The sequence below is a fragment of the Periplaneta americana genome, chromosome 10, assembly GCF_040183065.1.
Source record: "Periplaneta americana isolate PAMFEO1 chromosome 10, P.americana_PAMFEO1_priV1, whole genome shotgun sequence".
In the NCBI taxonomy this organism is placed as follows: Eukaryota; Metazoa; Arthropoda; class Insecta; order Blattodea; family Blattidae; genus Periplaneta; species Periplaneta americana.
This window is the reverse complement of record NC_091126.1, coordinates 91084677-91110389: the sequence shown is the minus strand read 5'-3', so window position 1 is coordinate 91110389 and position 25713 is coordinate 91084677. Positions and strand designations below refer to the sequence as shown.

Here is a 25713-nt window from a genome sequence, read left to right as displayed (position 1 = left end):
CTCGGACCGAATCGCGCGGCCGGATTTGTGCGAAGCGCGCACTGCGAGGCCTCAGCAAGTAGCTTTGGTTCTAGAGGGAAGAAACAATGGTGGGTGGTAAAGAAAAGTTGTAAATTCACATTTTTTCACCCCTTAAATTAAAGGAATTCACAACTTTTCGATGATTGGTTCTATCTTCCTATTCAGGTGAGAAAATAAGAGGTAAGAAGGGTGGCCTACTCGTCGGAGTCGTTACAGACACCTGTTCTACTTGACTAACCAACGATAGATTGCAAAGAGCGGAATATAAAATACGTTAGAGATGAAAAACGAACATGGGGGTTCACAAGAACGGATATATGAAGAAAATACTGACGTATCTAGAAAAAAATTGAAATTAGATAGCCTAGGTAGAGTAGAAAAAGACAGTCTACTGATCGCAAATACTGTGCATGTAGCAGTAAAACCGTATTAATTCACTGACAGTGTTCGTCCCAACGGCAGATCTTTCACTGCAAATCTAGCATTATTCAATCTTCCATATTTTATGCCTTCTTAGTCTCCACATACGTTTCAAATATCTTACGTTGTGTATCATCTGATAATTATTTCTGCTCCGAACTTCTTTTCCCGTTCACAATTCCTTCCAATGCATCTTTCAGTAGGTAGCTTCTTCTCAGCCAGTGACCCAACCAATCTGTTATCTGTTTACAACAGGGATGTTAAATCGCCTTTATTACGTGCTCATACTACAAGCATTACAAATCCAACAAGGTCCACTTTTCAGCAAGATAAAGTGCAATCATCGCTCTTAAGGAAATGTTTTGCAGGTTCTTGAGAGCACACAATGCAGGCGCTTCGACATCCCTGGTTTACAGCTTTTTAAAACGAGTCCAGTACTCATTATTATTTTCAGGTGTGGATTCAAATTTAGTGGCTTTCTCTTGAAAACTTGCTTCAAATTTTCTTCTTTCTCTTCGTTCTTCAGTTTATCTATATCCAATTTCGTCACAAGAAAAATATTAGAATTAGATACATATAGCGTTGACAAATAGTCTAATGAAGATATCACTGTCTTCTCCACTAACAATGCAAGATAATTTTGGCTTATTCTTTCAAAAGTAGCAAGACGGCGAAATTCATTGACATAACAAGCGCTCAGCAACTGATTCACGCGAACTCGCAGCATGAGAAACCACAAGCTTCTCAGCGTCATTGCGAAAATGGTACGCAGCGCCGGCATTGGTTTTTCTGAACCAACGCATGCGAGGTGCGAAGTGCGAGGCCCGCCTCGCACAAATCCGGACTACACTAGAGATAGTGAGTGGTTTCTACAGCTGCGAGATGCGCAGTCTGCGCAGCGTCGCAGAGAGGTCTCTCTGCGTCGCCTCGGACAGATTCGTCCGGCCGAATTTGTGCGAGGCGCGCACTGCGAGGCTTCAGCAAACAGCTTTCCATCTAGAGGGAAGAAACAATGGTGGGTTGTATAGGAGAGATGTAGATTGGATTATTTTTACATTGCTTAATTGTGAATGAATTCACAGCGTTTCGTAGAATGGTTTTATCTTCGTCATAGGTGAAAAAAGGAGTGTGAGAAGTTGAAGATCAATATGAGAGTTCACATAAACAGATAAATGAAGAAAATAATGAAGTATATAGGAAAACAATATTATTATAATTTAGATATGTTGAGTAGGGAAAACCTCCATTCACGTCCACGTCGTGGTCCCCGGGGCAGTCTGATCTGTGGTTACACTGAACAACAAATATTTACTTTTTCTCTTCCTCCGAAACAAAAATAGGTGAATATTACTAATATGTGTACCCTAAATATGAATTTAAAATACAAATTGCCCCATCACGTACCATTTACCGCGGAAAATGAATTGAAATTTTTATTAAAAACTTCTTATTTTTAATTTTTCACTGCTTCTGATAAAATGACAACTCACTTGGGATTGAAAACTTCTCATAATACTTGAAAAATGCGAACTGGATACAAACATGATGTTATATAGTTTAAAACAGAACAATAAAAATATTTCATGCATATATTGAGAACAATTTCGGAATTTAAACTTACGTTAAACGAATTTTCTGGATCACTTCTGTTTATAACTAGAACCGATACTGTCTTTTACAACGAACCAACAATAGTTCCAAACATCCTGGATGATGATCTTCCTTTATTTCGTCTTTCCATTTCAGATATTTCTAGATTAACTCTTTTCCCATGCTCGTCGCTTGCCGCTCCAAGGTTGGGAGAAAAGAAATCCAAATGAGAATGTAAAAAGGGTATTTTGAGAGACATATTACACCCCATTTTCTCATATGCACGTGACATGGCTTCCACAACAAGTTCTATGTAGTTGTCTGCCATAGAATTTCCAAGGAAATTTCAGCATACATCTTTGAAAGCGCGTCATGCCATTTTTCCTGTAACGGAAAGTTTTTCCTCAAGCAAAGAGTCAGCCATAACTTTGTGAATTTGTAGACCGATGAAAATGCCCTCTTTTAATTTGCCTTCACTGTAACGGGTAAACTTTTCTTTTAAATACTGAAAACCACACCCTTGTTTATTCATTGCGTATACCTCATGTTGAACTGTCCTGAAATTTATTGAATAAAAGGGACCAATATCTGTTTATTTATTAGGAGTACAAAACAAAATGCCAACAACCATAAGAAACCGGAAATAAGTTATAATCTCATAAAATGCATTAGCTTTAGTTTTGGTTTACAACCTCCAACCCGCGCCAGATGTTTCCTAGGACAACGCTGATCGAAAAGTGAAATCATAGTATCTCTTAAAACCCTTATGTGATACGAAGAAAAGAGATGCATTTTCAGGTTCAGCGCACACAAAACCATAAGGGACACATTGTTTTAAGTAGAAGCAAAATTCTTGTTATTCATTGTTATAACAAACGGGAGAGAATGAGAGCGTAGGTCCGTCCCTCACAAACTTTGAATCCTCTGACTGTGAGGTCATACCTAGATAGAAAAGCAGGCAGGTTTAGAGGCCTTAAGGTAATAGTCCCACCACGAAATTCACTCATTGAGGGACTAATGCCCTATTCTGAGGATATTTTCAAATACTCGAAATTTTCAGCCGAAAGGTCGGAAGCGGTGGAGAGACCAGCTTTTAACCAGCGTTCAGTCTGAAGCGGAACAGACGAGAAGGCCTAATCCAAGATAATTAATGATGAGGATAGTGATCATGATGATGATGATGGAGGAGTAGGGAAATAGTGTCTACTGGATGCAAATAACCGTAAATCTAGTAGTAGAATAGCATAGGGAAGCGTTAATCTGTAGAAAATGTGTAAAAAAAACCCGGCAATCATATCTCAGGAAGGTTTAAACTCGGTCGAAGTTTTCATATGTCCCCATCAAGCAACCGAGTTTAAATCTCCCTGACGTGTGCTGAGCTATCATACAGCAATATTAAAGCTAAATAGAAAATATTACAACGCCCTCCCACGTGATTCGTTTCGCAGCCAGAAGATTTATGTTTATTTTACGACGCTTTATCAATATCTTAGGTTATTTAGCGTTTGAATGAGATGAGGGTGATAATGCGGGTGAAATGAGTCCGGGGTCCAGCACCGACATTTACCCAGCATTTGCTCATATTTGGTTGAAGGAAAACCTCGGAAAAACCTTAACCAGGTAACTTTCCCCGACCCGGAATCGAATCTGGGCCACCTGGTTTCGTGGCCAGACGCGCTAACCGTAATCCACGGTATGGACCACAGACCATAGAGAACTACAGTAAGTACATGGGTTGATTGGAGCATGATAACTGGTTAGCAGGCAAATATGCGACTTCAATCCATGGAAAAGAATGGTCAGAAAATTGGATATGGATATAGTACATGGTTGGATTATGTACAGAGAAATACATGGATGAGACTCCCTGGACCTACTTGAATTCCGATGATACTTGGTTGTTCAATATCTCAAGATGTTTTAAAACTGCAAGAGAATGAGGCGCCCCATTTCATCACCGAGGAGTGAAATTTGATATTAAGTTTGATAATAGAGGTCATTTCATGGCAAATCGACCCTCTCAGAAACACTGCCGGATGGAATGGTGTAAATGCAGACCAATAAAATTTCGCAAGAACTGTGATGAAACTCTCTGTCAAAGATGCTTTGAGCCTTACCACACTCGGTAAAGACAGACATTACTAAAATAAGTGTGTTTCATTATTGCCGCAGCATTGTATTGTTGCATTAAATACTAAAACCGTTATAAAAATTATTTATATTGGTGTAAATGTTTCTGGTTATAAAACATTAAATATACAAAAAATATATTTACTTTATAGCAAGTGAATACTCAGATATCATAAGTGCCCAGCGGTCTATTTATAGACAGAGTGATATTCAACTACTTGGTGCACGGCAGAAGAAACAAAATATAATATTCTTGACATCTTATTGATTAATTTTATGAAATAGATACATTCTTTTAGTTTTTTAAATAAAAATAATTTGGGCTTTAATGGGTTAATTAAATACAAAATTCTATAGAAGAGGTCCCTTGAGATTCCAAAATAACTTTTGAGTTTTGTTTCACTATCAATCAGATGGCGGTTTACAAGAATATTGTAAGCACCCTCGCTTTTCCTATTCTTGAAGATATCACTGTCTTCACCAAAAAGAATGCAGGATCAGGATCATTTTCCTCTTCATCATTATCTTCCTTTTTCAGCATTAGCAAACAGGTGACGAGATCCACCATGCGCTCAGCGACTGATCCACGCGATCTCGCAGCCTGAGAAACCACAAGCCTCGCAGCGTCATTGCGAAGATGGTTCGCAGCGGCGGCCTCGCATCTCGCACGTCGCATGCGTCGGTTCAGAGAAACCAAGGCTTAAGAGTCTGATTTCCGACATGCCTGCACTACGCATTTACAGTAAACAAGAGCCCCTGCATATATGCTATTTGTGGACAGTCTTGTGGAATTGTTGCCTACATACAAGTGGACGCCTATTAAGACTCGCTCCAAATTTTAATTCCATATCGGTACGTTAGAAGGCGTTGGGAAAGTAAACTCCATTAATGCACTGTGCATATGTGTGATTTGTAATTCTGTGTGGTTAATCCTAACATACGAGTGTTTAGAATGCATTCTCTTCTTACATGTTGGAGAGTGCAGTTGATCGATCTGAGTGAAATGTAGTATGCAGCTGCGGAACTTGCAGGAACGTGATGTGTGTTTACGATGAAGCAAATGGAAACAAAGAGAAGTAGAAAAATTGTATGAGGCTAGATGTCCACTTAGGAAACATCTAGTTTATATCATGTTTTCAAGTCTTTTCCAGCGTTACGTGAAACAGGGCAATTTCGCCACAATTCCACTACCGACGAGGAAGACCAACTATATGGACTAACGAAAAAGCAGTGCTTCATCGCGTGCCCGAGGAGACTTCAGCAAACACTTGAGCACTAGAACGTGAAATGTGTCTCCTGAACACTACTGTTTGTGAAGTACTACGGGAACAGCAGCTGCATCCGTACCATCTACAGAAAGTTCCTGTCTTGATTTCTGCTGACTTCTCAACTCGCGTAGTGTTATTGCAGCGCTGGATGATCGACCTTCACTTTCCTCTTATGCGCTTCACACGGATGAAGTCAGTTTCACTAGAGATAGAATATTTAATAGTAGGAGTTACATATGGACTGAAGCGAATCCCTGCGCTACAGTTGTGAGGAGCCATCAAGTAAGATTTACTGTGAATACGTGAGTGGTCATAGTGAATGGTTACGTATCTAATTGGTCCATATGTTGTTCTTCCCTGCTTAAATGCAGGTGTGTGCAGTGTTTTTGAGATATATATTCTCCGAAGTATTGGAACATATTGCATTTGGTTTGGTTATCGCATGTGTGTTCAACATGACGCGACCCCAGCTAAGTTTGCAAACGGTGCTCGTGAATAACTTAATAAGATATTTCCTGAAAAGTGGAGAGGAAAAAGAACCTTTTTTTTTTGGCCAGCTCGTTCGTCTTCTCTCACCCACTTGATTTTTCTTGTGGAACCATGCAAAAAATCGTTTATATTTAATTGGTTATTTTACGACATTTTATCGACTGCTGTGGTTATCTAGCTTCTGAATGAAATGGATCCGGAGTCCAACTCCGAAAGTTACCCAGCATTTCCTCTTAATGAGTTGAGGGAATACCTCGGAAAAACCTCAACCAGGTAACTAGTCCTAAATAGGATTTGAACCCGTACCCGCTTGTTCACGGTCAGTCATGCTGTTACTCCACAGCGGTGGACTGTAAAAACTCTTATCTACGAGATACCTGTAGAGAATGAAAAGAACCTCCTTACAAGAATCCCAGCTGTCTGTGACATCGTTAGAATGACTTCACGGATATTACAGCGGATGTAACAAAGCTTATTGCGACATTTCAGACTAGTGTGTTAGTGGGGAATGCATCCATCACGCAGGATTTTTCCTAGGGCCCCGAAGTGTTACATGACCCTTTTCCTAATAACTGGTTCCGTATTCAATCTTCTCCTAGCAGGATGTTGATTAAAATCAACTCGCACTTCAAATCGGAATCGTTTGCCTCCATGCTTCCATAAACACGCCATTTCCAGGTCTTCAGAATCGATTAAGTTTGTCGAAGATTTCGATTGAATGTGGTGAAAAACAAACTGATATAAAAATAAACCTTGTTTGTTGCTGTCAAAGGAAAAAAAAAGTAAAAAGGAGATATAGGAAGGAAGGACTATATAACGTCTTTGGGAAGAACAGTGTGTCTATTGAGAGCTTCAGCGATCTGAAAAATATTTTCAGGAATTTCAACATATACTTCAGCTGAGCATAATATGGTTTGCTTCATCACACTCAAACAATCATTGAAACAAACTCACAGCATAACAACTTATTTTGGTGAGTGACATTATTATTTGCCATTAATAATAATAATAATAATAATAATAATAATAATAATAATAATAATAATAGTAATAGTGATATTAATAATATAACAATGATAATGAATATCATGAATAAACATTTTCTATCGGAGGCACTTGAACTAGTTACATCTGGCCTCGCAGAGGACTTCGGTCTCTGGCCGCTACTGATGGAAACATAAAATATTAATGAAAAAATACGTGTGTGCCATTCCAGTGGATAAAACTAAAGCTGCAGCTACACTGTTCAATTTTCCATGCAATCTGGGAAGAATATTTAAAGACATAAAAATCAAGTTTAAATCGCGCGTTCAATTTAAGATGCATGAAGATTTTGTGTCTACACGATGCGCCGTTTTGAACGTCATCTTCGCTACGTAAATATATTAAATATCAATCTTACATGCATTGCTTGAATGCGTAAAGTTCAAAAAAAAAAGTTGAACCACAGGTGAACCATGTCTCTAGATGCACCTTTAAGCACAACTATCTCAATGGGATGCGTCACTGTGGTTTGAGATTGATTTACACTTGATCCGGAAATTTTTCAAACCGTCAGGAAATGGTTTGATTTGCTGCAAGAACGCCTGACCATGGATGAATATATATATATATATATATATATATATATATATATATATATATCCATGGCCTGACTTTAATCAGCAAGTAGTCAGAGTTTGAACTTATCGCTGCACGAACAGTAATAAGCTGCTGAAGGAACCAAAGACGTGCAAGAACAAACCATTTTGGTAAAAAATAGGGAAGTATTTTTAGTAGCAACTAGCAAGAATTTTTTTTTGAGTTGGGAACACTGCTTATTGAAAATGAACCGCGAAACTGGCGGCATATTCATTCATGCTGACAGTATGAAAGGAAGGATTTAATGTTATTATAAAGAAAAGCCTGTTTTAGTGGAACTGGTAACCAACGAAGATATTGTGGAATGCAAGAAAAACGGTGTGAAAATGAAAACCAAGGATGACGGGTGAATGCTTGATTACGAATGAATTCAATTGCCATAGGGAAGTTATCGCAAGGGCGCAAGAACTTCTAAAACAACGTAACTTTTTGCGAGAATGAGACGAAGATTATGTTTCCACCAATTGAGAGAGAGAGAGAGAGAGAGAGAGGTGTATATTTCCGTTATGTATTCTAACCTCTCGCGAATTTCGCCAACTGTACTACAAATATTTCTTTACAATTACATTACCAAATAAAGGTAGCCTGTATATTTTATATAACTTACTTAGCTTCTAGTCTAGTCATACGTACCGCAAACAAAAGATAAATTGAGCGGCGACGTCAATTTCGTACCGAAAGAAGGGAGGAAATTTTCTGTGAGGGTGATCGTCGGCGGAGAGGTGGGATCGTATGCCTTACGAGAAGTTTTTGGCAGGCAGAAGGATAGGAAGCTTGTTTTCGTAAGTTCAAGTGTCAATGATGGTTTAGATTTGGTAGTTTAGACTTGGTATGCCTTGCATATAAGTACCTAGCTACGCATTTGGGTCTGTAGGTGAGTATGGATAGGTGTTTCCCTACCTTCCTGATAGGTGTTTCGAGAATCGTTACCTCAGTAAATATTCGTTCTGAGAGGCAAGGTAAAATTTCTAAATCATTAATACTTGCACCTCTCTCCCGACAACATACACTTAACCCTGGGATACATACAATAATTTGATAATTCGGTAGAAAACGTTGATCAGTAGGCTACGGCGGATATCATCGAGGATCAGTGACAGGTTAGGTCTGGTTTGTTCAGGCTTTTGGTATGCCTAACAAAAAACGTATATGCGGGGCATACCAAAAGCCTGAACAAGCCAAATCTAACCTGTCACGGATCCTCGATGTCATTGATGTCCGTCATACTAACAAAAGTTTTCTACCGAAGTACCAAGGAGTTTTATACTCTTACATATGAGTTTCCCGGACCTATATTGAATTAACATTGGAATTCACGTTCTAAAACATTTATAGCGACTTATTTTGGAAAGAAGGGTTCCAGAAATGCGATTAATTCTGGAGGAGAGTCTTTCCATGCATTTTAGAAGTTCTGAACATGTATAATTATTCTGTGTTAAATTGCCATCATTTATATGAGTAGATTGTTGCAGGCAGAATATGGTTTTACATGTTTTTAATTTGTAAATTTTTACCTAGTTTTGGACGGTAGCGTAATGTTATGTTCGTTGGTAGTCGATACTGCTTGGTGGCGATCTTAGAGGTTAGCTTAGCTTGGGTAGGTTAGGGTTAGTTTAGGTTGTGATAGGTAATGTTAGGTTACAGTCGAAATTATGTGTTTCCGAAATTTTTGTTGTATTACCTTTCGAAAGTCGAGCATAAAATCGTTGTTAGTGAAAAAAAAAGTCCGGAAATCGTGGAGTGGTCGTCCTCCAGAATTAGCTTACCATTTCTGTGTCTATAATGGGTGTCTGCAACAGTGTAGTATTAAGTTTGTCTCTGTCATTTTTACGTGTCACACACAAAATTAGAATGTTCTATATAAATTGCTTCAATCCTGCATATCGCATAGTAGTTTCCTGGCAGATTTTAGAAGGGGAAATGTGACGTCTCTTTTTTATTGCAGGTTCTACAGCATCTTGTTCACTTCTTCTTTCTCTCTCTGGGATGACATTGTACACTCTTGGCAATTCCAGCAAAGGGTTTTAAATTAGTGGAAAGTTGACTTTCTGTAGCATAGGTTAAGTCATCCTGGTTTCACAAGTTCCAAGTTAAGTTCTTTCTTTCAGAAAGAGTCTTCTCTTGTGAGACATTCCACTTTGGTAATGAGTGTTGTTTAGAATATAGTATTTCTGCATTCAAAGCGGCAATGTCAAGCATGTTGTAATACAAACCCAGGGGCCATCTTTAGTGATTCTTTCTGTTGTGTTTTTCGAACTTTTTGATCAATCAGGTCAGCGCATCCTTTAGCTTTGCTATACTATAGAATGATTTCTGGTTGCTTTCTGGAGTTTGAGAATCAGTGCTTTTGTTATGGTGCATTGTATTCAACAACACAACAGCTTTATTCATTTTGGGTATGTAGATAACTAGTGTGGCATCATTCTTGATTGCCAATTCAGATGGAAGTACTTCTCTTTTTTTGTTAGTAAGAAACTCTAACGATATTCCAGACTTATTCATTCACAAAATACCAACTACTCTCAATGTTTTGATAACTGTTTTGCCAGAAACAAACTTGTGAAGTAGTTGTCCATAGTTATGTTCTTTGCATATCTATATACTGTTTCTGTAAGTTTTAGGTCTGTGGTTATTGCCAGGATTTTCTGTGGAGGACATCAGCTGATTTTCCACTATAAAATACCATAAATTGCATAGCCAGTTTGTGATCCACACAACCAATAAATTTATCTTCATTCCGTACTTGAGTGGCGTCTACTACAAAGGAAAAAACTTGAATGTGGGATCTTAAAAGTATTTATTTCAGTCACTGACTTCACAGCATATGTTTAAGGTGCTACACCTTTACATTACATATTTAAAAGACTATGAACGTTTTCGTTGGTCTACGCCAACATCATCAGATACGAAGTACATTTCAGCAATATCAATGTTCTCTACATAATATCTACAAATACAAAACATACTTAGTAGCATGCAAAATGAGACATATTAAAAACCAACATTGCTGTGATACACATAGACATTCTGTATGACTGCCTTGATTGTCACTTACTTAAAATACATGTATAGATTACAAAAATTGATTTACATATACATATATATATATATATATATATGCAAGTCTTCACATATGAGATAATGAAATGACATGATTTAAAAGTGGTAAAAAAATAATAAAATATAAAACTAAGATAAAAATTATGAATGTGAAGAGTTGCAAAATTTACAGTAATTACATTTATTATATTTTATTTCTGTTTCACAATAATATATATATTTCCACCATTCAGAAACGTATGTATCATGGTTTGTGTCACGTAATTATTTGAATATTTTTTTTTCAAGTTTATATGGTTTTATAAATACCAATGTATTATACTTTGGGTTGTTTGATGTTGATTAATGATGTATATTTGATTTTGTCGGTAATGCTGTTCCTCAAATCTGGAAGTAATTGAATTCAATAAGTTGATGACCCAATTTTTAATGGATTTAACATTTGATTTGTATGATATGTTAAATGGAAGAAACTTACATGGCAATGTATTGTCGATGTCCAATACTGCAATTGTAATGAACGTGTGGTATGGCGCAAGTCAATTATCAGAATGAACTGAAAAAGATCAGATATTGAATCACTACTAATGATATTGATGAAGCAAGTATTTGACTGGCATCATATGAATTTAAATGAAGGACAAAATTCGGTGCAGTTATTTGAGTAATGAAATAGTTACGAAAATAAATATTTGTGTGCGGTTATTATGTACTAGTAGCAATTTGAAATTGTAATATAGTGAAGTGAATGTATAAATCAAACTTTTAGTTATATTATCCAAAACAGCATAAAAATATCTATATAGACTTACTCAGTGTAGACGTGCCTTCTTAGATGTTGATTATATGGTGGTTGTGTGAGGACTGTGTGACGACTACGTGTATCATGGTCTGAGGAAGATGTGGACGTCAATATATGGGCAATTTATTTTCATAATGTCCACTGATGAATCACCAAATCATTAATGCTGCCCCAAGGGAGAAAAATCTTCATGTAAATGCCTACAACGGGCCATTTATATTTTTAATGTTAAGTGTTAGTGGAATTTGTTAATGAACTTGCCCTTGTAAGTCTTCCAAACATATTACAGCTCATCATTTGTGGACTGTTATTAGACATGATCTGTCCTGTATACAAAATTAATAGTTTATTTGCTTTCTCGAAAATCAGTAGCACATCAAACATAAGTAAACAAAATTTATAGTCAGTTTTATGTGTTCACCATAGGACCTTTATAATAATAATAATAATAATAATAATAATAATAATAATAATAATAATAGCAATAATAATAATGGTAAGTTTGCAGGCTCTTATATTTCGCAAAAATTAATAATTATATGTGGTATTATTTATTTAAGTATAGCCATGCTAAACATGGGGGAAATTACAATTATATATCTTAATAAACAGAAGACTACAATAATACAGTAGTGTGCAAATTAATCCGAATGACGTAATTACTTATGTAAAAACACTCAAACGGGATAAAAAAAAGGATCTAAGACATACCTCAGTAATCTATGTGGCCTCCCTTGTTCCTAATAACAGCTCTAAGACGATTTGGCATGGATTCCACTAATTTCCCACAAATATTCTTCATTTCTTCATCGTGAAACCATACACCAATGAGGGCAGAAATCATCTTCTCCTTTGTAGAACAATCCATTTTTTGCATTCTTCTTTTGCAAATTGACCACAAGTTCTCAATGGGGTTGATGTCGGGTGAGTTGCCTGGCCAGGGGAGTACCTGAATATTCTTCTTGTTGAAGAATTCTGTAGTTTTTCGAGACGTGTGGCATGGTGCCAGGTCTTGTTGGAACACACCTCTGCCATCCGGAAATGATTTTTGCAGCTGGGGGACGATTCTGGTTTCCAATAAGTGAATATATTTGTCAGAATTCATCATTCCCTTGATAGGTATTAATTCTTCAGGCCCTTCATGTGTAAAACAACCCCAAAACATTACTTTAGGGGGGTATTTGGGTGCTTGTTGGAGATGAGCTGCTGTTACTTTTTTGGATCCTTTCCATACGTAAGAAACATGGTGGCCGTGGACCTCGAAATGAGACTCATCAGGAAAAAGTACATTCTTCCAGTCATTCACTGTCCAGTGTTGATGTAATTTTGCCCATATTAAGCGTTTTTTGCACATAACAGGGGTTAGCAGTTGCTTCTTAATAGGCTTACAAGCCCTTCGTCCAGCTTCCAAAAGCCTACGCCGCACTGTTGTGACGTGAATATTCGCCCCAGTGGTAGCCATTAACTCGCGGGTTAAGTCGACAGCAGTTAGTCTAGGATTTAATTTACTTTTCCTGACAATTAAACGATCATCTGCAGGTGAAGTCTTCCTTTTCCGGCCACAGCTTCCTTTTTTCTGGGGTGTGATGGATCCAGTCTCCCTGTATCGTTTTATGATCGAATTAATAGTAGCCAAACTGATGTGACATTCTGCAGCAATTTGCCTTTGTGTCATAGAAGAATGCTCTGCTAATGTTATAATTTTAGACCGTTTTCGTGGAGTTGTATCCATTTGTGAAGACGACAGAATGTACACAGGATTGCAGTATTAAGTCTTCAACACAACTGAAATGCTTATAAGTACAAAACGACAGGCAAAATGTCACATATTATAAAAAAAAATAATGACAGACCTTCAACAATAGAATTACACGTACTACAGATGTCAATTAAAGTGGTATGAGCAGCTGTGAGGCCAACAATGACAGAAAATGTAAAAATATGTCGTGTTCGGATTAATTTGCACACTACTGTAAAATGGAGAGAACACATAGAATGAATAGAACTATCTGGAATACCATATAAACTGCTTCATTACAAACCAGTTGAAAGGAGCAACATAGGACGCCCAAGAAAACGGTGATCAGACAAATATTAAACCACTTTGAAACCGGAACAATCTTGACTTAATCCGTGTCGTAAAAATGATGATTTTGATGATATTATTTCTACTTGTTCGTTGATAAATGTTCCAGACCAAGCCACATAGGCCTAATCACTGCCCTGTGTGTGTGGTACACCATAACTAATATAAATGTTGATGACAAATATCTATCTATATATCTATCTGTCACTGCCCTGAGTGAAGACTGTCCCATTGCAATGGGATTCTCGTCCCTTGTCATAACACATTTGTAAGAAGTGATCCTACATTATGAAAGTTGTGAAACTTTCGCAGGTGTCACGGGTGTTTTTGGACGAAAATACACTACAACACATATCACAGTAAAATAATCTTAATATGTAGCGAAATAAAAAGACGATGGTTTAATTCGGTATGTAGGCACTAATTAATTTTTGCAATATCATGACTAGCCCAAAAATGGGCTTCAAGAACCTAAGCTGCTGCAAGTATCGGACATATGTATGATGAATATGAAATATCAATATAATATGTTATATATTATTACAACATATAGCTATACTTTTTTATTATTTATGAAATTTGGCTTTCAAACATTGTCAACGCTTCTTGTGAAGAATATAGATAAACAAAACATACAGAAAGCTACGTATACTCCAATATGAACTGAAGAATGGTAAACGGTATCACTTCAGTATTGCCATTATTAAAACAAATAGAACTAAATTATTGTTTACAATGATAACATGTTTCAGTGTTGTAGTTAAATATATTTAAAAAAAATTATAAATCAGATATAAATGCAGATGGTTTTATTAACATACAGTAGTGTTGCCCAGAGGACGAGTTATGCTATTTACTAAACATTCCATCGAATTCTAGACGATGTCGCCACTTGGTATGGTAAATTTGTAATGAAAAAAATTAAGACTAACGGAGATTCGAACCTACTACAACCAATGCTATCTGTTTAGACACATGCTTAAGCCACCTACACTACAATGGCTCATACTTTAATCCGGCGTTTTACGTAGCTTTCTCATTCGTCTTTGTTGCGATAAATGTTGTACTCCGTTTCGATAGATTTAGTATTTATCAATTTTATTGCTATTTCACTCTTTAGAAGCCCTAATGCAGCTAGAATCAACCTTTCGTTCTAGTTTATAACATATTTTAGAACAAAATACAGCACATTTACGTGGTTTAATTATGTCATCTTGTGAACTGGAGCTTCAAGGAGACGGGAATGCACACTGTTCTGTTTCTGGAACTTAGATATTTGTCACCGGCCCATTCTTTTTGAACCTTATTGTACAGTGGCAACATTTCCAAAAATATTGTTGCACTCAGTAGCAAAACGACGCTTTCAGGTTTCTGCAGCATTTTTTTGACCCTTCCAAATCCGTGATCTACAAGCAAGTAACTATGTTCCATCACAGTAATGACAAACTGATCAGCAACTTTCCTAAGCATTGCTCGCATAATGTATTTTTTGTTCTGGGCACTGCATCCATCAAAAAAGAGATTCAGTTAGCCATGGCCTTGATTTACCACTATAAAATACAAAATAAGTCCCAACACTAATCCACTACCAGCTGTAAGCAGTCATGTTTCTGTGTAATATTATATCAAAACTTCAGTTTTGTACATTGCAAATAATACACATTGGAGTTAACATGGGATATAAGACATGTTGAAACTTAAACTTTTGCTATAAGATGGGGGAATGTATAAACTATTTCATGAAAGGGGAAAAAATGAAAAATCATAAATTTTGCATTTACGTCACTTTGAAAATAAAATCTTCGTTCAGTGATGGGAAGTTGGGTCTAGTGAAAGTGATGTGCAAGTAAGTTGGGTATTAATTCTGGAACCAACATGTATTCTTAATGTTGTAGTTGTAATTCCTGGGTAGAAGGGAAGAGGCCTGGTGGCCTTATCTCTACCAGGTTAAATATATATATATATATATATATATATATATATATATATATATATATATATATATATATATATATATACATACACACTAGTGTCCAAAAGTTAAGCATAATTCAATGATTAATTAATTAATTTAAATTACTTAGAGGAGCCTTCAGAGCCAACCTCAGCAAGATATTCTGTATGTGATATTCCATAATTTAACAATGGTCTGTATAGCAAGTTTGCTGGTCGACCAATAAATAAATATATAAAAAAAGCATAATTCGTAAAACAGAGAAATTAAAGGGAACACGATGAGCAACCGCTATAAAACTTTATCACAGTGTTTGCTGCATCGTACTTGTGCTCTGTGCATAAGGAGGGGGCACCTAAACCTCTGCCTCCCTCCGAATAAACACGTGTTTCGAAGGTAAGCAAACAGACCCAGTGCGACTCATTCGTTCTTGTTCTCTCATTGTGAACAGAGGGTAGTTTCTTATCACAGTGTATACAGAACAGCACCAACATGCCACAGAGATGCCAACTGGACCCTGTTTTGAAGGGTAGAATAATCGGACGTCTGGAAGCACGTCAGACACAGACCGAAGTCTCTCGAGCCCTGAATGTGGCACAAAGTGTCATTTTCAGGCTTTGGCGATGGTTCGAAGACACAGGAGATGTTCGTCGTATGCCTGCACGAGGTCGCCCACGGGTCACAGCACCGCAAGAGGATCGATATTTGACCTTAACAGCACGACGTAATCGGACGATGCCTGCAAGACAACTGTCTTCTGAGCTTGCAACTGCCTCAGGCATTCGAGTTTCCAGGCAACCTGTATTCCAGAGGCTCAGGGCAGGCGGTCTCTGTGCCAGACGACCAGCAGTGTGTGTCCAGCTCACTCGAGTACACATAAGGAACCGTTTACAGTGGAGTCGGCAACATCAACATTGGACCTTGGATGAATGGAGGAACGTGCTGTTTACAGACGAGTCCAGATTCAGTTTGACCAATGATTCCCATCGCACAACAATCTGGAGGGAACGTGGAACAAGGTTTCAGCCCACAAAAATCGTGGAAAAACGCCCATTTTGTGGCGGTGGCATACTCGTGTGGGCAGGCATAATGTTCAATGGACGTACAGATCTGCACATCTTCGCAGCTGGTACTGTGAATGCCCAGAGGTACAGAGACGAGGTTCTGGAACGACATGTGCAAATTTTCAGAGGTGCAGTTGGTCCACACTTCATCTTTATGGACGACAATGCACGTCCGCATAGAGCCAACCTGGTGGACGAGTATCACGAGGGGGAAGATATCTGGCGCATGGACTGGCCAGCGATGTCCCCGGCTCTGAACCCTATAGAGCATGCATGGGTGCATTAGGAAGACGAGTTGCAGCCCACCAGCCTCCACCGAGGACACTTTCAACCCTCCGCAATGCTCTTCGTCAGGAATGGAAACAGCTGTCTGCAGAGTTCTTGAACCACCTGATAGAGGGCATGCCACTGCGCTGCGACACCTGTGTAGCCATGAGGGGTAACCACACCCCATATTAACCGCTCAGCACCATCATTGTTGTGGAAGTGATAGTCAGATTTTGTACCGTAATTGTGTGAAATGTGTCCCTATGCCACAATAAAACAAAATTTGCTGATGTGTTACTCTGTTGCATACGAGATCCTGTGTGATTCATTTGTACTAGTTTGGTGCCATTCTGATAGGTTGGGAACAAAATATTGAATTATGCTTAACTTTTGGACACTAGTGTATATAGGGTGTTTCAAAAATACGGGGCATAATTTCAGGTATGTATTTCCCACATGTAGACAATCAAAATAGTTCATTACAACATGTGTCTGGAAATGCTTTATTTCCGAGTTATGGCCTTCACAACATTGAAATTCACCGGAACTTTTTTCTTTCCGCAGGTCGTTGCCGTCAAAGGAGACATTAAGAGGGCACTCTGACAGTTCATTCCGAGGCAAAGGTTACATTCAGTGTTGTGTAGGCATTAGACTGTGTGACATGTATTCAAATCAAGAGCTGGCAGAGATACACTTCATGTACGGTAAGGCGGACGGCAATGCTGCGCTGGCTCGTCGTTTGTACCAGGAGGGGTACCCACAGCGACAATGTCCAGATCGGAAGACATTTGTATGTCTCCATTACCGTCTGTGCGAATATGGAAAATTTAACTCTCCTGGTTTGGGAAGGGGACGACCAAGATCTACAACTCCAGAAGTACAGGAGGAGATTCTGGAGGCTGTGAACATGACTCCTTCTATCAGCACACAAAGGGTAGCGTTACAAGTCAATGTTCCTCATACGACTGTCTGGAGACTGTTGAAAGAGTATCAATTGTATCCTTATCATTTGCAACTTGTACAGGCCCTGTCACCAGCAGATTACCCTGCACGAGTTAGGTTCTGTCAGTGGTTCTTGCAGCAGTGTGGTGTATATCCGAACTTTCCTGCCTTAGTATTATTTACAGATGAAGCACAGTTCACACGAGATGGCATAACAAATTTCCACAATCAGCATGTATAGGCGTATGAAAACCCACGTGCAACTGTTCCATCTCATCACCAGGTGCGGTTCTCCCTCAACATGTGGGCCGGTATCATTGGTGATCGATTAGTTGGACCCCATGTAGGCTACTTGTAAACAGACTTACCGGGAAGGCGTACACAAACTTCCTGGAAAACACCATACCTCATGTTTTAGAAGACACTCCACTGATCAATCTTCAACATATTCACTTCTTGCATGATGGCGCTCCTGCACACTTCAGTCGTACGGCTCGCCAGTACTTGGATCGAAAGTTTCCTGATCGATGGATAGGTAGAGATGGCCCAATTGCTTGGCCTCCACGCTCACCTGATCTGAATCCTCTCGATTTCTACTTGTGGGGCCATTTAAAATCATTGGTTTATTCGTCTCTGGTGCCTGATTTGGAATCCCTTCGGAATCGAATTGTGGCATGTTTTGAGGACATACGCAATACTCCTGGAGTTTGGGATCGTGTTCGCAGGTCAATGACACATCGATGTGAGGTCTGTATTCAAGCAGGAGGTGGACATTTTGAACATCTTCTGTAATGACAACGACCTGCGGAAAGAAGCATTTCCAGACACATATTGTAATGAACTATTTTGATTATCTACATGTGGGAAATACATACCTGAAATTGTGCCCCGTATTTTTTAAACACTCTGTGTGTGTGTGTGTGTGTGTGTGTGTGTATATATATATATATATATATATACACACACAGGGTGTTTCCGAGGTGGTGTTACAAACTTTCAGGGATGATGGCGAAGATCACATGTATCAATTTGAGATAAGGAACCATGGTCCGGAAATGAGTGAGTCGAAAGTTATAAGCAAAAATAGTTGTGTGGAAATGGAATTGTAATTTGACGCCATGTGCCCTCCTTCCCTTAACCTTTGGAACAGTCGTAGAAAGATGGTATGGGCCGGATGTCTCCTACATGGGTACTTGACCCGATACATTCTGTGAGCTTGTCTACTGTTCCCATTGGCTCATCCGTATTCGAAAATCATGTCTGCATATTCTGCTCTTGTGTACTCCTCCATTTCACTAGGACTGATCGACTGGACACTGCAACGTGTACACATACACTGCTGTCTACAGACATGCATATCAGGACCGACCATGTCCGTTTCACATTACATTATCTGCATTGCTTTAGTGTAGTTTCCTGTCCCCATCCCTCAGACAGTGCACTGAATGGAATACTGTAAGTAGACAACTTATGTAGACAGTATGTGTAAGTTATACAGATAAATACACATAAATAAGGTGTACAGAGGAATAAAATTATTTCATTTCCACACAACTATTTTTGCTTGTAACTTTCGACTCAGTCATTTCCGGACCAGGGTTCCTTATCTCAAATTGATACATGTGCCCTTCACCATCACCCCTGAAAGTTTGTAACATCACCTCGGAAACACCCTGTATATATACATATACACATACACACACACACACACACACACAGGGCTGGGCAAAATACTGACATCCAAGTATTTGAAATACAAATACAAAATACTTAAAAAAAATAACCAAAATACATTTGTATTTCAAATACTCGATAAAATATATAAAGAAATAAGAATATTACTGAAAATCTAAAATATTATATGAACATAAAAAGTATTTTTATCTCGAAGTAAACAGTGTAACTGAACATTTTTCATTTTCCCAGTCAGCAATGAAATTATGCTACATCTGAAGAATTACTGTTCCCTTGAAAAAAATCAGTTTCTCAAAAAGTTCATCGCATGAGGATCCCCTTGCTGGTGAATGAATAAATTCTCCAAAAGAGAACAATCTTTCTACAGGCACAGAGGAACACAAATTTGTATTGTACTTTATAAAAGCATGTTTCACTATTGAGTAATTCTCTAGAGTGCAGAGGGTGTTCCTTTGCCATTGAAGAATTGTATGAGCTCATACGCCACAGTAGACAAGTGCTTTTCTTTTTGCTTTTCAAAGTCTGTTGTACTTTAGTTGGAAATATAAAACTTGTTTGCATCGTCTTCATCTGAATTGACCAAAGGTGTAGCAGAGAACTGTGCAGCTGATTTCACACACATATTCTGCATCCTCTTCTTATCATTTGGTGAGGCAGTGTCAGGTAGCCATCTCATCTTAAATGATGGGTGGAAGGAAGCTGCCAAAATAGCTCAATTTGTTTCTGAGGTCAGATCAAACATTGCTTTAAATCTTGATGAAAGTGAACTTATTAGGATTGGAGTTACTTGGAATAGATGGCTTAGACTGCTAGATAACAGAATATGTAATCTGTTTTTGAGGGAAATTAATGTGGGTAAAAGTTGGCTGTAATAGCACGTCTTCTCATTTTGCATTAAATCAAGAGTTACGGCAGTGGGCTTCAGAACTGCACAATATTCTTCAAGGTACTGAAAGTCAACATCTTTGAAAGTTGGCAAACTCAGTTTTTCACATATACTGTTTATATCATGTTTGAATTGAAATATTTGAGAACTGAGTCATAAAGAGAATTCCATCGAGTTGGGCAAGGAAACTTTAATGAATATTTCAAGACATCTGATATAATTTCTGAGAATTTGGGTCTCCTAGACGCATTCCATAATGCTGAACATTTAACAAGTGTTGGGTGATGGATCCTTGATGCTGTTTAAGATTTCTTTATGGCATTAAGGAAATCAGCTGTGGTAAGAAAACTAAATGTATGGCTAGCACATCTGAAATTAGTAGGCAAGTAAGACAAAAGTTCATTCTTCAAATCCAACGATGTCTATGTCACTTCACTATTTTCATCATCACCACCATCATCCTCTTCATTACTCAGGGAGTCAGTGCTTGAATTGCCTATAAATAACATTATTGGTCAATGTAAAATATGTAAATATGCAAAACCAATTCTTCGTCTTTTATACTCATATTATTAATGTTCATTGCTCAAAAGTAAACACCACCTTATAAACTTTAGCAACATAGGATACAATCAGTTTCAAATCACTGTATATGTGTAGAAACAGAAGAGGAAATACGCACGGTCACACGAAAATATTCGATAAGCAGTACTATAAACTCCTTTTGTAGCCAGAGTGAGAAACTTTAAATCCTGCAGAGTCAAAACTTGAAGGACAAGAAGAAGAAAAAAGTAATTTGAGTGTTTGAAATACAAAATACATCAATTTTATGTATTTAAATACAAAATACTTTCGAAAATCCTTACAAATTACAAAATACGAAATGCAAATGTATTTCAAATACTGCCCAGTCCTGTATATATAATGTGTATAATAGTGCTGTCGTGGTAATTTTTCTCTTAGCCATACTCCCCACCCCTAGTTTTCGTCCGTGAAATATATTTTACTCTCCTCTCTCTATCTCTCAAACTGTCATTTAATGATTTTTTTTATATCAATCCTGCATTAGTCGCGCGCTCAGAGTTACATATTTAGTCGCGCACAGAAGTTTGTTCCACAGAATAATAAAGTAAAACTGCCGTAATAATTAAAGTAACATGATTACATGTTTTATTGGTTTAAATATTACTTTTAATAAGTTTATTTCCTTTATTAAGTTTATTACAAAGTGTTCATAAAATCTAAATGTCATATTTTAATAAAATATTCATTTTTAATTAATCAGTAATAATTAGACAGAAAATCACCAACATTTTATTTGAACTATGTAACATGTCGTAATCGTCTTCTGTTCTTATTGGTGAACTAGTGTCTTACGTATAATAGTCATGAGAAACCTTTGGACATAAATCTTTATCTTCTACAATGCCTGAATGGCCCTCTTCATTAGAATTCTTAATCTCTGACAACACGTTGTGAATTCTTTGCTCTTCTCTTTCATAATCGTCCGTCTTGGAGATGTTAAACAGAAATCTATACAAATAAATTTTATAAACCCTTATAAAAATGTTATGGCCTGTAGTATTATTTTCACACCAAACAATGCAGGGATGAACCACTGGAAACATATTTACAGGCTTACATCTTGATCAGTACTGACGCTATTGTTGTGGAATAAAAGGATTTGTGTATGCACGGAAGAAAATGGCTCTAGTTGTGGATTGAAAAAATGCCAGAATAAGCCTATATAGATATCATTTAGGATTATTATAGCATATAAGCTTATATTTATTAAAAAAAATTCAGTAGATCCATAAATGGCCAATTATTTTTCGAGGAATGCAACAATAAAATATTGTTTTGTATGCGAGATAAACTATGAAATTTCAAAATCTCGATACATGTCGAAATTACGCCAACGAAATGGACAACTTTATTTAGTCATGCACGGAATTCTTCTCCGCAAATTGCACTCTTGAAATAAAATATCCAATGCTCCCTAATGGTCGGGAACAGAATGAAAATTAGTATTGTGGCGTAAAAGTGAACAATAAAAAGGCAGCTAGACACGAGATCAAAAGGCTACAGTTAAAGATAACAGAAATATTAATGGAAATAATATAATGCGGAACAGAATTCCGCACGCGATAAAGCAGGGTTAAAGAAGAAGTAAAGAAATTGTTTTGCTTTACATTTTAATTGTACAGCAAGCTTGATTTAAAGAATACACCATGTAGCTCCACTGTAGATGCACACTTGTCTCAATGAATCTTGGAATGTGTATTTGCAGCACTTCTTGTTTTTCAACCATTATTTCATATAATTCTGGATTCCAGTGCAGCAGAGGTGGAAAATTTTTGTTTATGAACATCAGACAAAATACATTAGGAATGGAAAGAGATGATCTAAGATCTGTACAGATCTCCGCTTCCAAACTTAGTCATCCATATGGCATATGGTTTCGTACAAACAAAATTTTCTTTTCCCCATACGATTAATTAAAAAATTGTAGGTTTCCATACAATGTATGGCTCAGTATGGCCTCCATGACAGCACTGTATGTGTATATAAGTGACTTCAAGTGATGAACCGGTAGCATATGAGAAATGCAGACATAGAGGCATAAAGTGCTTGCTGTACATAAAAGCCAGGCAGCATGAAAGGAAGAAGAGAGGCAGAGATGTTGAACCAGAGTACATATGGAGGAGGAATGTATTGAATAAATTGTTTATTCTGCAACAACTATTACTTTGAATTCTATTTCCTGAAACTTTACTTTTTTTTTTTTTTTCCATGCTTTTATTCCTTTATCTCAGGCGTCTCAAGGCCAACGCATAAAAATTGTTACAGAGAGCGAGTGTAGATACCGTAGTCAGCTGAAGAGATAAGCGCAGTACCCGAAGATAGCCGATCGCTGATTAATGTCATACGCATGAGCGAGCTAAGTTGTAACTGTCGCGGGAGAAATTCCACAAAGCTGCACTTTTGAGTTGTACTGTCACAATAGACGGTTGTTTTCGGAAGGAATAGAATTTCTTAAGTAGTTTGCAGTAATAATAATAATAATAATAATAATAGTAATAATAATAATAATAACTTTATTTTCTAATTAATTATATATTAATGAGTAAAAAGAAATCTGAAGCATGAACAACCATACATGTTACGTAATTATTTAAGCACAAGGAACTGGCAACCCTACCCCATTATCTCCTGGCCTAGTTGTCTCATAAGTGGTGTCTTTTGGTATCACTTGTGAGATTCAGACCTTTCTTCGGACAGTTCACTAAACAACAACAATACTTCATTTCTAGTAAATGGTTTTTGGTATGTCTTTTTTTTTAAGTTTATACTATATTTAATAAAATAAAATTCAATTAAACAGTAATAATAAAATTACAATTAAACATGTTGATTGTTAAGGTACGTATTCTTACGATACGTCAATATTAATATAGTAATTACAATAATAGTTAAATAATATGTTTCGTAATGTTTTCAATAATTATCAATAACCAAAACATCTTAGAAATTCAGAATTATTTTAAATTAGAACTATTCAAATCTTAAATCGGGTCTCAAATTCTTTTCTCAAGTCCTTCAGTACTTCATTATATTAGTTACTGGTCTTGATTCAAATTAGGTAACAATTAGATTAATGAAGTGGTCAATTGACTCCCACAATTTCACTTCTCTATGAAAGCTTTTATTTCTTCATATATTTTGCGGTAATAAGGATATTCTTTCTCGGAGATGGAGACAACATCGTAGAGGTTGCAGATGCCTATTCAAACATTGCGATCAATGACGTCATCCGGAGATACACGAACTGCTCCCCCATCTTGTTCCACTCTTACATTAAGAAAGAAAGAGAGGAGGAAGTGCTCTGAGAAGGCCCTATTGAGACGTCTGCTTTATCTTCACAACCTGCCATGATAGGACTATGAAAAGTTTATAGTCTGTGTGGTACTTGAAGACTTTATATATTTTTAGCAAGAGCTTAGCATTATTATGAGTAGAATTATTTAAATATTCTTAAAAATGCGAGAAAAATTTTAATTACATATTGTTTTTAATATAAACTTTGTTTATTCTTTTTATGGATTTAATTTGTCAATTTGTTGATAAAGAGTGTCACTTTGTACACTTACTGGTCAAAAGTTTTCGATCACCTATCACAATTATGGATTTGTGGTTAAAACAGGGATTTCGTTTTGAATATTCTATCATACCATAATGCTAGAGAGAGAAAATACTTATTTTGTTGATCTATTTAATTTTTTGGATGTGTTTGTACATTGAAATAAAGTATATAGTTGTTTTCATAGCTGATCGAAAACATTTGACCGGTAGTGTATATGTAAATTTGCATCATAAAATGAATAGTTCTTTAAAAAATGGAACATTAGTGCAAAATTAACACTGTAGAGAGTACAGTTGTCCTTGAAATATGCAATTTATAAATAAAGTCAAATATCTTTTTATCTTTTATTATAGGGAATGCCTGTCTTTTGTAATACATGGAACTGAAATTCTTTTCTATTTGAATGCAAATTTTGTGTAATGCAGAAACAAAAGGTTATTTTTTAATTTATTTTATACCAAATTATTTAATTTTGTTAGATAGTACTTTTGAATATTTAACTGTGTGAATGATGATAATTTACAACATGCTAAAGCATCTCAATTGTAGTGAAACTCATGAAAAGTATCATGAGAAAATATATGTAATTTTTCTGACACTTTCCTCTTTTCTTTTTTGCTTGGGGGAAGGATTTCCTCTCAGCAATAGACATGCATTGGACATTCTATGCAATGTATCAGTTAGTTACAGAATGTAAGTTGGTAAAAATTACACTGAAATGAAGTCATCAGTTTATTGTGTTCATTTCAAGTGCTAATAAGTGTTCATATACTTAACATTTATTTATCATTTTGCAGGACAAACAGGAAAGAGAAGAGGAGGAACGTAAACGAAGAATTCAGTTGTATGTGTTCATATCACGATGTATTGCTTACCCGTTTAATGCTAAGCAACCAACTGACATGACGCGACGTCAAACAAAAATTACTAAACAGCAACTGGAAACTATCCAGGGGCGTTTCCAGGTTAGTGGAAGCTATAATATATTGTTTCCAGTATATGTAAGATAAATTCATAATATTAAATTTCAAGCATGGGTATGTGAGAAAAATTCATAGTCTTAAGTTTCGAGCTTAGATATTCACGCTGTGATGATTAAAGCTCGTAAGTTCCGACCTTCTGTCCAGAACATGTAGCTAGGGACAGGACTTTAGTATAAACAAATGCATGCTCCCAACATGGAGGTACAACTGTCAAAAGAAAAAGTGACTGCACTCTAGAATCAAAAATTCCCTTCGCATATCTTCATTACAG

General features: G+C 36.9%; 1 protein-coding gene across 13 annotated transcripts in view; it reads left to right on the top strand.

Annotated features, from left to right (window-relative positions):
- The window catches only part of Cadps (calcium-dependent secretion activator 1), a 942652-nt gene that overhangs the window by 637964 nt on the left and 278975 nt on the right, over positions 1 to 25713 (top strand). For all 13 annotated transcript variants that reach the window (XM_069837911.1, XM_069837913.1, XM_069837916.1 and 10 more), the window contains exon 4: positions 25257 to 25424. In XM_069837911.1, the coding sequence (XP_069694012.1) occupies positions 25257 to 25424 (168 nt within the window). The remainder of the gene's footprint in view (positions 1 to 25256; positions 25425 to 25713) is intronic.